Source organism: Pongo pygmaeus, chromosome X (genome assembly GCF_028885625.2).
Source record: "Pongo pygmaeus isolate AG05252 chromosome X, NHGRI_mPonPyg2-v2.0_pri, whole genome shotgun sequence".
NCBI classification, from domain to species: domain Eukaryota; kingdom Metazoa; phylum Chordata; class Mammalia; order Primates; family Hominidae; genus Pongo; species Pongo pygmaeus.
This window is the reverse complement of record NC_072396.2, coordinates 32,438,385-32,453,425: the sequence shown is the minus strand read 5'-3', so window position 1 is coordinate 32,453,425 and position 15,041 is coordinate 32,438,385. Positions and strand designations below refer to the sequence as shown.

Below are 15,041 nucleotides of genomic sequence, written 5' to 3'. Positions count from 1 at the left end.
TTCAATGAGCTATAAGTGGAGTATTGAAGTCCCCCACTATTATTGCATTGCTGTCTGTCTCATTTCTTAGGTCTAGTACTATTGCTTTATAAAGCTAGGAGCGCCAGTGTTAGGTGCATATAAATTGAGTATTGTAGTAAATATCTTCTTGTTGGACTAATCCTTTTATCATTATTCAGTGTCTTTCTTTGTCTTTTGTTTACTGTTATTGCTTTAAAGCCCATTTTGTCTGATATAAGAATACCTACTCCTGCTTGCTTTTGGTTCCCATTTGCATGGAATATCTTTTTCCGTCCTTTTACCACAAGTGATGTTTTGATACAAGCATATAATATATAATGATCAAATCAGAGTGATTGCAGTATCTATCACCTTAAATATTTATCCATTTTAAATTTTAAAAGAAAGCTATATTCAGAAATCACTTTTTCTTGTAACTAATTCCTGTTCTTCATAAAGAAGAATTTTCATAGTTTGATATAATTGTCTTAACATTTAATGAATATTTTCAAGCAAAGTATATACAATGGAGAATAATGCTCAGCTGCAAAAGTCACCTATAATAAATCAAATTTTTCCACTTACAAAAAAAAAGTATTCCCAAAGTTTATCCATTTTGGTAGAACACGAATTCACTCTGTTGAGTTTGGAGCTCTTGTGCGGAAAACCTTGGACCTGCAATTTAGTTAGCATATTCAAAGTTTTAAAATTATGGAGATGTAGTCAAGAATAGGACTTGATAACAATTATCCCACTGATATGCTATTTAAATAAGTTGGGATTTAAGTACTTATTTGATTTCCTTAAATTTGCTTATAGATGATTAACATGTATTGCAAATTGTTACCTTTTACAGATTTTTATTGAGCACTGCTTAAAGTTTATTATATGATGAACACCTGACTAGTTGCTACAGCCAAACATTTTTTGTTATGCAAATGAATTTTACAGCTTAATTGGAATGATGAGAGAATTGAAAATATGGGCAAATGCCAGAGAAGTGAAAAGCAAAATGAAGCAAAACAAAAAAGAACTTCCATAATATGTAAATAATCCATTTCAACTCTACAGTACATCAAACTCTTGAAAAAGTAGCAAGATTGTTTTTGTGAACAGCCAAATCAAAAACTGTAGTCATTTCATAAGTATTTGCTAATAATTATAAAAGATTGGAAATTATACAGTTCTGAGCTTATTGAGCCTTTGACCCATTGCAGTGTCCTCAGACATTTGTGATACATTGGTAGTGCCATTTAATTTTAAAAATCCACCTCTACATTAGAGATTATAGTAACCCCTTATTTACCTATCTGGAAATAAGAGTGGGAAAGATAATATTTGAGTCAATGGATGGACTATTTAGAGTTTATGTATTAATAAAAGAGAAATTGCATGTAGAAACATGTTATTTTCCAGGTAACTAAAACCTAGTCCTTTAATAAAGCACTGAAAAAATTTTTATTGTAACTATTTTAATGAAAACTTTTCTTGAATATCTTCTGTTTTGCTTCATTAAGCAGTGCATAATATCTAACCAACAAATTTATAGTGCTTCATAGTTGACAGCGTTTTTACCATATAAAATATCTCGTTTAGTTTCTCCAACAAAGCTATGAGTTAGGTGGTATTATTGTATCCATGTTTCAAGGATGATAAATCTTAGTGACCCATCTGATTTTCCAAGGATCACACAACCAGTAGTAGTGAATTAGGAACGAAACCTAAGACTTCTGATTCTAAATCACAATGTAAATTAACTTTTCTTAATTTTCAGGGGTGTCATTATCACATCAATTTTTGCTCTGTTTAGTGATACAGTGTTATATGAGGAACATGAAATTCAAAGCACCCTCTCTTCAGTTGAGACCCAGTTGAAATGGTTAATTTGCTTTTAGAAGCTAGACTGTAAGATAAATACATACCTTTAAATATTAAAGCTAACTCAAATCACTGAGATACTTACACCATGAGAAGAAAGTGGAACCTAAGTCAACTGGTAGAAACAGCAAACGTTGATCTCTCTTTATCCACTCATTCTGAGGGGCAATATGCTTACTGAGCGGAAAGATGGGCATACCCCCAGCAGTATTTAAATCAATCCCTAATCTATCACTATCTGTCCTTTTCTCTCTCTCAGCACATATAGGTGATTTCCTATAAATTAAATGGTGTAGGATGAGATTTCATCGCCTGTTGAACGGTCATGTCAGTGATAAATGACTAAGATTACCACATTTCTCAGTTTTAAGTTTTTTATGTTCATTGTCTCCTATTGCTACTTTCTGTTATCAGAATGATTACTTCTCATTGCTTTTAGTATTCTGTCTTTGTAGGGTTACAGAAACTTCACAGAGAAACCAGAAGATCAAATATATTACTCACTAGTCTTACCGTATTTAATTTTTAGTGTTTAGGTTCTGATGTCAGGACAGAAAAATATCTTCCATGAGTGATGACTTTCAAGGGTGGTTTTCCTGACTAATCAGAGGCATTATTTTTTGTTTGCTTTTGGGTTCAAGACTGATTTTTAATAAATAAAAAAGTTACATTTATTGATATGCTAGTAAATATTTACATCATGCATTCCGGATAAAAACATTGAAAGCCTTGATTTGACTTGATGTCAGACACAATAGACATAATCTCAAGAGCACTGATGATAGTTAAATTAGGAAGTGATGAATTCTTACTATATATTATCTTTTGTTCTTAGCACAGTTGATTTTATATTTATAAAATCTATATTAATGGTTATGTTTAATAACCAATTAGCAAAATTACTGAAATGTGACAATAATATCTCTATTCCTGTTTCTTTCCTGCTTTATCCTTTTAAAATATATTATTTATAAGTATATTTTAAATTTATAAAAGCTACATTGTGCTATAAATCTTGTTTCTTAGCTTTTCTAACATTCATAATTGTGTTTTAAAGATCCATCCATGGCCGGGCGCAGTGGCTCATGCCTGCAATCCCAGCACATTGGGAGGCCAAGATGGGCAGATCACCTGAGGTCAGGAGTTTGAGGCAGCCTGGCCAACATGGTGAAATACAAAATACAAAAATTATCCGGGTGTGGTGGTGCGAGCCTGTAATCCCAGCTACCGGGAGGCTGAGGCAGGAGAATCACTTGAACCCAGGAGGCAAAGGTTGCAGTGAGCAAGATCGCACCACTGCATTCCAGCGAGGGCAACAACAGTGAAACTCCATCTAAAAAAAAAAAAGAAAAAAATCCATCCACATTGCTCTACATATACCCTTATCCATTTCTTTCACATACACACCCATGTTGGCCTCACTTCCCCACAATGCAGCAACAAACTTTCTTGTACTTCCTTATGACCTTAAGAATGTGAGAGAAACTTCTCCGGTATACACTGGTGAGGGAATATGATCAGCAGGGTTTTTGGTTTGTTTTTCTGTGTTTTGCTTTTTAACTTATGCCCACCTTTCTGTTGGCAGTCAGCAGCCACATCGGAAGTTATAGCTCTCTGATTTAGACAAGGCTTATTCTTCCCTTTGTTACGACCTAGTCCCTATAGGGACCTGAATTTGTGACCCTAGTCTATGAGATTACTTTTTAAATACAGTTTGGTTCAGGATTTATAAAAGCCTAATAAGGCTGGGTGTGGTGGCTCCCACCTGTAATTCCAGCGCTTTGGGAGGCTGGGATGGGCAGATCACCAGAGACCAGCCTGGGCAACATGGCAAAACCCCATCTCTACATAAAAATGTATGTACTCAGTAGTACTACTCAGTAGTACTACTGAGTAGCTACTCAGGAGGCTGAGGTGGGAGGATTGCCTAGGAAGTCGAGGCTGCAGAGAGCCGAGATCTTGCCACTGCTCTCCCGCCTGGGTGACAGAGTGAGACCCTGTCTCAAAGGAAAAAATAAGCCTAATAAAATGATTGCACACCTGGAAAATCTACATAGGCTCCTTCAAGTCCCATATATATATAAAGTCATCCATGGTATGTAGTTCATGCTGAAATCAAGTTGGGGAAAAAGAAACTTATTTATCTCTTTCTCTTTTCCTTTATTCAAGTAGCAATTTTTATTTAATTTTATTCAATTCAGAAATATTTACTGAACTCCTCTTATTAGGAAGCACTAGATTGGATATAAAGAAAACATCATACAAGGCATAGAGGACTCAGTCCTGCCTTGCAAAGGGCACGTAGTCTGACTGGAAAGACACACGCTGACAGGGTAGATTGTGTTAGGAATAATGCTCAAAATCCTAAGGAAATTGAACACTCGAACAAAGGATTCTTAGCAAAGCAATTTTACTTCTGCGCAGACGGGTGCCTCCTTGGCCAGTTGCCATGAGAGCACACCTGAATAAAGGGGCACGAGAGCCTTTATTCCTGACGCAAGTCCTGCCCCTGTACCCTTTCCCCCCGCCGGGTGGCTAAACATTTGATTTTTTTAGATAGGGTGGGCACATAAAATCAAGTGGAGAGGAAGGGGAAGGGGTGTCTGTAATGAGCTAGAAAGTTAGTCCTCTTTCCAAATAAGGAAATGAATGTGAGCTGGTACTGATAACGCTTGGTACTTAGGTGTGCCTGGGCATCTAACAAAGGTAAAAAGGAAAAAGGAGAAAAAGGAGAAAAATGGGGGGGTACTATGAATTAAAGAATAAAAGATTGATCAGATTATTTGAAGAGAAACCTCATCATATCCCACAACTGGAAGAAACAATTTGATGGCAAGTTTCTCTTCGTCGTTTACCAGCTCAAAATCTCAACTATCAAAGGCAAGAAAAATACACACGCACACACACACACCCCTCTACCTTTTTCTGTATGGCCAAAGCCTTCAGTCCGGCTGATCACTTCCCATTCCAATTACCGTGTTAGCCTCCCAACTCGTATCTCTGCACCCTTCTGATAAAGCCTCCACAATGCATAACACGAATCGTATCATATGGCTCTTCTTCTCTAAACACTTCCATCTACTCTGTGGTTTTAGAAGAGGATCTAATAATCCCACATTACAAGGTCTTAATAAATTGCATTCTTGCAGCTCTGTATCATTACTTATAAACACTGTAGTCTAGATAGCCAGGACACACTGCATTTCTTTTCTAAGGCTCGATACCTCTTGCCGTTTTGTACGTGGTTTTCCTTCTGTCTGAAATGCCCTTTCTCCACCTGGCACTTGAATGGCCCCTTCTGAAAACTTCCTAGTCATCTTTCAAAATAAATTCAAATGTCAGCTTTTGTGGGTAACCTATTGACCTCTCCAGGCTGAGTTAAGCTGTTCCCCCGAGGTGTCTTGTTGAAATCATTATTTTTTCCTAAAATCTCTGTTCTAATTTACTTACATGTCGGTGAATGCTTAGAGGTTACTAACTTCAGTTTTGTAAGCTTAGTAACTGGCACAAAGTGGGGCACAGAGTAGCACCTGAACAATTATTTTTCTGGAATAAATAAAGTAATGGTTTCATTGAAATGATTAGCATTAAACTACAATGTATATATAAAACATTCCAGTTAGGTTGGGTTCATTCCCATTCCTATTTAAAGAGTTTGTAATTTCTGGCTCTTTTCCAACTCTGATTCTTCAGACTAGAAATGCAATTTCTGCTAATGTATTTATTTTAACCAAACCCAACATCAATCAAGTTATTTGTATTCCTCATAAGGTAAGCATAGGAATTTACAGTGATACAAAAATGCAGCTATTATCTCTTATAGACACTGGTAAAGCTTTTGGGACTAGTGCTACTATACTGGTAAGGTATTGCTGCTTGTAATGAACTAAATATTTCAGTGGCTTAACACAATAGGAGTTTTTTTCTTGCTCACATGACAACCCAGTGTATGTTTTCCTAGTCAAGCAGCTTTCTTACATATGTTATTGCAGAAACCTAGGTCCTGTTCATCTTCTTCCTCTGCCTGCCATTCCCTTGGTAGCTTTTCTCTGCTAGGGTTTCGCAAGAGAATGAAATCCTATTGAAAATGATCTGAGGGTCTATTATGTTCTCAAGAATGGTACATATCTAGTCTATGATAAATGCTCAGGTAACTGATTAGGTATAATAGACATCTTAGGATTTTGTCATCAACAATCAGCATCAACATCACCTGGAAAATTGTTAAAAATGCAAATTATTGAGCTCCACCCAGTATCTACTAAATCCAGAACTCTGGGGCTGCTATGCAGCAATTAGCAAGGTCTCCAGGTGATTCTGTTGATCCTAAAGTATGAGAACAACTGCTCTAGGGCATTAGGACTTAATTCTCTCCTCAGTAAGTTGTAAAGATTTGCTGTAGGACCTAAGAGTCTTCTGCTTCCAGCAATGGAAAGGAAAAAACGTAGAAACCTCACTAAATTTTTCAAAGCCTCAGCCCCAAACTGACAAACAACACTTCTGCTCACATTCTGCTGGCTATAACTTATCGTATAGCTAGCTGCCCAGTGAAGTGGAACCAGCTCAGGACGGCCCACTGTTATATTGCCAGGCATTTTTCGAGCCACTTGATGTTATCTTCTTGGTAATTTAAATTTAACCATGGTAGGAATATTTACACCACAGAAACTGGCAAACACTAAAAACAAGGTGTTTTTAAACACCTTGAGATCAGAGATCCAGTTGATATACATCTACCAGCACACCACTGGCCATATACAGGCTTGCCTTATGCCACGGGGAGCTCTGCAGCTGAAATAGCCCTTCAAACTTGTCCTGCTTTGAGCCAAATTAGGCCTTTATACCTTCACCTTGATCAGTCACACTGAATGAGGGCTGCCTGGGGAAAGGCATGACCTTGGACAAGGCAGCTTTCTGCAGCTCAGGTAGTCCCTGAAGGGACTGACAGCTGAAGAATGTCTACTGACATCATTTCCATCATCTAGAACAAGAGTCTTTCTTTGAAGGGGGCTCTGAGTAGCATATTCCCATGTCCACTGCAGCCCCTCCCTTTAAGAGATTCTGATGTAATTGACTGGGGGTGAGCCAGTACATTAGGATTTTTCTAAAGTTATCTGGATAATTTTAGTATGCAACCACAATAGATACTCTTCAAGAATTAAGCTAGTTGCTGAGAGGGAACTGTTTTTTGTTAGTTTGTTTTCACTGTTTGCACTCTACTTCCTTTAAATAAAATTATGCTTGGAGAAAGAGTTTTTGTATGGAGCAATTGATAAATATTTGTAGGGTGGTTGGCTAAAATAATTATTATTCCTTTAAAAGAAATTCTACCCACTAAAGTTAATTTAGAAGTAAAATATAATAGAAATCCAATAATATATTCACCAAATGGATTAAGATGTTCATGAATTGAGTTATCTTCAAAGTGTTAATTGAATAAGTAATGTGTATGCTTTTCTATTAAAGAGGAAGTTAGAAGATCTGAGCTCTGAGTGGAAGGCGGTAAACCGTTTACTTCAAGAGCTGAGGGCAAAGCAGCCTGACCTAGCTCCTGGACTGACCACTATTGGAGCCTGTAAGTATACTGGATCCCATTCTCTTTGGCTCTAGGTATTTGTTCAAAAGTGCAACTATGAAGTGATGACTGGGTGAGAGAGAAAATTTATTTCAATTTTAAAGATAGAAATAAACCTTTGTGTTATTGACTATGCAAAAAGTCTTAGAGTACATTCCTTGGAAATTGACTCTGATTCAAAGTGTTGCATGACAACGGGATATGGGGAGTGTTCTCTGGAGATACACCCACAAGGAAGAGAATAGCACAAGGGAGATTGTGGGAGAGTCTGAAATGTGATTTGTCTGCAACAGAGGCCTAAGCCAGTCTCACAGGAGCCCTACATCTGGGCTGGCTGTGCGGAGCTGTCCTGAATTGCAGGCAGTGGGCCTGGCCTTTGTATTCCCGATCCAGCCAGCCATTGGCCATGGGCTGGCTGCTGCCTGAGAGTGGAAGGACAACTTGGACAAGTTTTCTGAGGCCGAAGGCAATTCTTAGTAAGGAACACCATTAGCAACCAATATTCCTAGCATCCAGGGATGTGTGCATTGTTCTTGAAGAGGGAAAAATATGTCTACAAAAATCACAGAAACCACAGAAACACACACAGTCCTACTAGCACCTCTCCCTGTCCCATTTGCAAACAATTTAAGAGCTCTCCCATTTTTAGTTCAAGAAAAAGAAAAATGGATTGTGAGGACCACAAGCTGACTTGGGGGAGGAATATTTCTTCGTTTAGCTGTAGTTTTAACTTTTGTTTTCACTGCATATTTTCAGTCTGTTTTATTTTCTTTCCTATTCAGTTGTTGATAGAAGGTTTTCATAAATTCTCATGGCAATGTTAATGCTGGCTTTGACTCTCAGGGGAAAGAAGCCAGAAAACTTCTTTGCTGTACCATTCCATAATTAGGCAGAACTAAAAACATCTTTGGGTGTTTTTTTTTTTTTTTTTTTTTTTTTTTGCCTTGTCTGCTTTTCAAAGATCAAATGATTGAAGCATTAAAGCATGGTGACTGGTTCTTCAGGTAAAGTTGATTTTTATTTTATGTCAAGTAGAAAAATACTGAACTGGAAGAATCACAGCTGGGGTAGCACAATCATAATTCATTAGAAGGCATAAATAGTACTTCGATTAAAAGAAGCCCTACAATCTGGGGACAGTGCATCTCATGTGCCCTCTGGGATTTCTCGGCAGTCATCAGAGTTAGATTTAATGACTTTGGAGACTTGAAAAAGATATGCAAGCATTATGGTTTTTTGTTTTTTTTTGTCAATCTGGGACACTAAAATTGCTATATCAGGGTTATGTGCAACTAACTATGTCAGGTTTATTTCTTTTTATGAGCTGTAATTTTTGGTTCCCTCAGCGAATATGCATAGTCTGTTCCTATGTTATCATTTATTGGTGTCTGTTTTCTGGCTGTCTCTGGTATGTTCAGCCTCAGAATCTGTAACTCTATGAAGAGATTATGTTCCAGTGATTTTTTTATAAGTTTGTGAAAGTCTGAACTTATGAGTTTATGTCCCATATAAGCCACGTTACACATGATAGGAAGGCTCCAAAACTAGGGCACCAAAATCCATTTAACGTGTAACTTACCTAAATGTAACAATGTTTATAAGAAAAATACATTGAAAGTTCCAGTTTTGATTTCCAGCAACATATATAATTCATCCACTTTATTTATTAACTTTCATGTGTTGAGCATCATACTGGTGCTGCGAGTACAGCATAGAATAAGATAAAATCCTCTCATTTCATAAAACATATATTGTAATTGAAAGAGAAAGACAATAAACTAATGAAGAAAATATATACTGTCTCAATAATTATAAGTACTGTAGAGTGTAGTCTACAGATTGATGTCAATGGGTATTTGTTAGACACGCAGAAACTGAGGCCCCTATCCTAGACCCACTGAATCACAATCTGCATTTTAATAGAATCCCCAGGTGAATCCTGTGCACATTGACATTTGAGAAACACCATTACAGAGAACAACTTAGCAGGGAGATGGGATGAGGGTATTATTGTCTATAGTGTGGTCAGGGAAGCTTGTCTATTAAGAGAACATCAGAAAACTGATGTTAAGTGAGGAGGTGAGCCTGGTATATTTCTGGGAAAATTGTTCCAGGCAGGGAGAGAAAAGACAGAGCAACGATACTGAAGTAGGAACAAGATGACGGAATATTAAGGAGATCAGTGAAACCAGAGGAGTGGGTCAGGGGAAGTGTGATGCAAGCCATGAGAGATATTCATCTTTCATAGCACTGCCTTACTTCCTTCTCCCCAACATGAGGGTCTCATCACCCCCCACCACTCTTGTCTTCTCCTATGCCCTCCACATTGCTGCCAGTATGGAGAGTCTGGGAATGCCCTCAGCTCAAAGCTGTTGGTGATAGCTGGCAGAGTTGTGGTAGTAGCTAAAAAAGAATTAAAGGAAAGAGGAATTTTCTCAAAAGCAGGTGCTTTTCATCCTCTTTAGCAAACCGAAACAGATCTGAGTATAAAGTCAAGATGTTAAATACACAAATGTTGAATGAAAAAAAAAACCAGCAGGTAGTCATTTAAATTCAGAGCTGCTTTTATTAAAATAAGATTTCCTTTTTTCTTTACTGTGGTGGTTCAAATATCAGAATAAATAATTGTTTCTATTCCTGACTTCCTGACTTGCAGGAAGGTAATCAGAAATAAATGCAATATGAAAAAAGAAAATCTAATTTGTATTATGCTTCTTGTGTATGTTTATTATTTCATGTACTATATTACAATGTAATAGAATTTATAATTCATTATAGCAAATTGTTTCCATTGCATTCCTACTATTAAATATGTAGAAGCTACACATATACGTGTAGCTTTAACATATATGTCTTTATCCTCAAAATAACTGCAAAGAACGTATAGTTATAGATAATTTTTAAAGATTAAGGAGCCCGAGGTTTAGAGGGGAAATAGCTAGATTAAGGCCACACAGCTAGAAAGCAAGCAAGCAAGGGTTTCAGTCCACGTGTCAAGCTCCAAAGCCTGTGTTTTGTTTTGTTGCTGTGCTTTACACTATCTCTCTGTCCAAGAACCTAATGGAAAATTACAGATACGGATGCAGCTGGCCAGCAGTTAATATAATTTAACTCAATCTTAAATTTATCTGGAGTAAAAGTGATACATGTTTCCGTGTTTTTTCTTTTCTTTCTTTCTTTTTTCTGTGTGTGTGTGTGTATGTGTGTGTGTGTGTGTGTGTGACAGAATCTTGCTCTGTTGCCCAGGCTGGAGTGCAGTGGTGCAATCTCAGTTTACTATAACCTCTGCCTTTCAGGTTCAAGCGATTCTCCTGCCTCAGCCTGCCAAGTAGCTGGGATACAGGTGCGCTCCACCATGCCCAGCTAATTTTTGTAGTTTTAGTAAAGACGGGGTTGCTCCATGTTGATCAGGCTGGTCTTAAACTCCTGACCTCAAGTGATCCGCCTGCCTCAGCCTCTCAAAGTGCTGGGATTACAGGCATGAGCCACCTTGATTGGCCTGTTTCTGTGTTTTTTCTACTTAAGAAGTAGAAAAAATTGGTTCACTCTATTTGAATTTCTTAGAACCATAGAAATCCAAACTTGGAATAATTATTGCAATTATTATCTAGTTGAGTATTCTTCTTTTATAGATGTAGAAGCTGAGGCCTAAATTTGCTTGTTTTGTTTTATGAACACTAAACCAAACTACCTTGTGGCTGCTTACTTAAATTATAAATTATAATGGGGTGGCCTTGCCTGAGCTGTATAAATTGTTTTATTTTTCAGGACAAATCGACATGCTGGAAAAAAAAAAAAAACAACTTGCAATTCTTGTTGCTTAGACACCTGTCCATATCAGTTTCTATTGTTGCATAAAAGCACCCCAAAACTTAACAGTTCAAAACAAGAGTAATTTATTGCTCATAATTCTGTGTGTCTGAAGTTTGCTCTGTGATTAGCTGGATAGTTATTCTGATGGTCTTGCTTGGTGTTACTTATGTGGATGCAGTTATCTAGCAAGTGAACAGGAGCTAGATTGTCTAAAATGGACTCTCTCAGATATCTGACAGCTGGCTGTTGGTTGCAGAACCTTGGTTCTTCATAAGGCCACTCATCATCCTGTAGGCTAGATTAGGCTTCATTACATGGTATTCTCAGGGCAGTGTTCCAAGAGAGGGCGAGTGGAAGCTACGAGACCTTCTGATGCCTAGGCTTTGAAACGTGTAGATTACTTCTGCTAAGTTCTATTGGTCAAAGCACCTCAAAAGATCAGCCCAGATTCAAGAGATGAGGAAATTACTTCATCTCTTGAAAGGAGGAGATGCCACATCGCATATCAAAGGGGTATGCATATTGGGGATAGAAGGTTTTATTGTCACCATATTTATACACAAATCACTACATTGGGGAAAAGGGGGGAAACTGGAGATCAAAAGTGTTGATCTTAATCCAATGCTCTATTTCAGTGATTCTCAAAAATTACCATGCATTAGAACCACCCAGTTCTTCGCAAAGTATAGATTACTGGGCTTCAACCCCAGAGTTTCTGATTTACTAGCTCTGGGGTGAGACTTGCATCTCTCTCTCTCTCTCTCTTTTTTTTTTTTTTTTTTTGAGACTGAGTCTTGCTCTGTCACCCAGGCTGGAGTGCAATGGTGCAATCTCGGCTCACAGCAACCTCTGCCTTCTGGGTTGAAGCGATTCTCCTGCCTCAGCCTCCTGAGTAGCTAGGATTATAGGCACCCGCCACCATGCCTGGCTAATTTTTGTATTTTTAGTAGAGACAGGGTTTCACCATGTTGGTCAGGCTGGTCTCGAACTCCTGACCTCAGGTGATCCACCTGCCTCAGCCTCCCATAGTGCTGGGATTACAGGCGTGAGCCACTGTGCCCGGCCAAGACTTGCATCTCTGAAAAGTTCCTAGATTATGCTGATGCTGGACTATGCTTTGAGAACTACTACCACAGACATACAGTGAGTGGGGAAGAATAAATTCATCCCTTCTGCTGTGTGCAGCAAGGAGTGGTATTCCAGTGAGATCCAGTGCTGTGAATGCTAAAGGGAAATCCATCTTATTTTAGCACCTCTACTCCCCATCTCCCCACCCCAAGGATGTTATAGCTTAGAAGTTCAAGGAGATGGACAGCACACTAAACCAGGCAGTATTTGCCCTGCAGAGCTGTTCAGTGTTCCTGAATGAGACCTCTGAGAAGAAAAGCCATAAGTTCCTCTAGAGACTTTCAGAATCATTTAGGTAGACAGGACTTTGCATGGGTCTGAAGGCTTGCATGGCAGATGGAGGCAAAGAGCCAGCAAATCTGGTTGTAAATGTCAATGTGAATCCTTTCTTATCCACAAGCTGCTGGGCCTGAGAACATTAATGTTCTACAATATCCAATTTAGCATTTTTGAAAGAAATTGCATATAGACATGCTTAATGTGAAGACTCCAAATCAGGATATTTGATTCAAATGTCTCTTGGTAATAACTATGGAATGAATAACCCATTGTATATAGACATATAGAAGAGCCAGTTAATAGAGTTTTCTAGTTGATTAAACACTGGTAAAATCATCTCTTCCTGTAATTAAGTTTGGAGAGAGCAAGTCTGAAGTGTAATTAGGAAAGCACAGTATTGGAGGTCAAGAAGCCTAAATTCTGATATCTCAGTTGTGCTACCAACTGTATAAGGGATCAACAGACTGTTTCTGCAAAGGACCGATACTAAATATTTTCTGCTTTATGGGTCATGTGGTCAACTCTGTCATTGTATACTAAAAACCACAGACAATACCTAAATAAAGGGACGTGGCTGTGCTCCAATGACACTTTATTTACAGAAACGAGGCAGGTAAGATAGATTTGACCCTTACTGGGCTACCCATTTCCCCTTAGCACTCAGCCTTCCTATAAACCATGAAGCTTCTAACTACAAGTACCTGTGAGTCTTCCTGGGTCCTTTCTCTGGCTGTAGGAGTAGCTCTCCCACTTGCAGAGCAGGCTGGAAGCTGGGGAGGAGATTATCTCTGGAATAGCACTTAACCAATGGACAAAAGCTGGGGGATAAATGTGTTGGTCTTCATAGTTTTCATACTGCTATGAAGAAATACCCGAGACTGGGTAATTTATACAGGAAAAAGAAGTTTAATGGACTCACGGTTCTACATGGCTGGGGAGGTTTCACAATCATGGCAGAAGGCGAAGGAAGAGCAGCGGCACTTCTTACATGACAGCAGGCAAGAGAGCATGTGCAGGGGAACTGCTTTTTATAAAACCATCAGATCTCATGAGACTTATTCACTATCAGGAGAACAGCACAGGAAAACCCCACCCCCACGATTCAGTTACCTCCCACATGGTCCCTCCCACAACACGTGGGGATTATTGGAGTTACAATTCAAGATGAGATTTGGGTGAGAACACAGCCAAAGCATATCAATAAATATCCCACCTTCTTCTCCCCTTGGGTAGGACACCTCCAATGCATGTTCCACACTAAAAATCTCCAGTGGATTGGGCAGTTGACCACAATGATAAGCATGCTTATTAGCATGCCTCCTATAGGCTTCCTTCCCATGTATAGGCTTCCTTCCCATTTTGGCAGAACCTGGACCCAACCCCACATCTCCTGAGTTTGATTTCAGTTCTCTTCAGTATTCTTATATATCTCAACTTTGTTCCCTGCTGAGATACAACTGACAGATATATCTATCTTCAGCTCTACAGCTCTATCTTCTCCTCTACCATGGCTTTCTGGAATCAGCTCCCAATGAAATTATTTGTATTTAAATACTTGTCTCAGGGTCTACTTCTGAGCAAATCTAAATTAATACAAGTCTTAGAATTAGTGCCACAGTTATACCTTTTGAGTAAGTTATGTTGCAATTCCCATTTTATAGATGAGATAACCAAGGGTCAGAAAGGTTAAATAATTTGTCCAAGGTTACAGAGCTAGTCAGTGACAGAGTGGGTATTCAAAAGTAGGTCTCCATGATTCCAGAGCTTATGCTATTAATCAGTACACCATATATCAAGCAGTGATTTAGTTATCTTCGTTTGAATTTTTTGAAGTCTCTATTTAAATTGAATATCAAATCCTCACATATAAGGTTATTTATACATTTTAATTTGTTTTATTTATTTATTTATTTTTGCTTAACTTTTTTTTTATTATACTTTAAGTGTTAGGGTACATGTGCACAATGTGCAGGTCTGTTACATGTGTATACATCTGCCATGTTGGTGTGCTGCACCCATTAACTCGTCATTTAACATTAGGTATATCTCCTAATGCTATCCCTCCCCCCTCCCCCACCCCACAACAGGCCCCAGTGTGTGATGTTCCCCTTCCTGTGACCATGTGTTCTCATTGTTCAATTCCCACCTATGAGTGAGAACATGCGGTGTTTTGTTTTTTGTCCTTGCGATAGTTTGCTGAGAATGATGGTTTCCAGCTTCATCCATATCCCTACAGAGGACATGAACTCATCCTTTTTTATGGCTGCATAGTATTCCATGGTGATTTATACATTTTAATTTGAACTTCACTCACCTCTCCAAAGTTAAATAAAGCATTCCATTTCCATTTCAATAATACTATAAATAT

The 15,041-nt window shown here is 38.3% G+C and overlaps 1 protein-coding gene across 4 annotated transcripts in view; it reads left to right on the top strand.

Moving 5' to 3' along the window:
- DMD (dystrophin) overlaps window positions 1-15,041 on the top strand; it is a 2,105,574-nt gene that overhangs the window by 1,399,544 nt on the left and 690,989 nt on the right. For all 4 annotated transcript variants that reach the window (XM_054470954.2, XM_063660502.1, XM_054470953.2 and 1 more), the window contains exon 50: window positions 7,345-7,453. In XM_054470954.2, coding sequence (XP_054326929.1) covers window positions 7,345-7,453 — 109 coding nt within the window. The remainder of the gene's footprint in view (window positions 1-7,344; window positions 7,454-15,041) is intronic.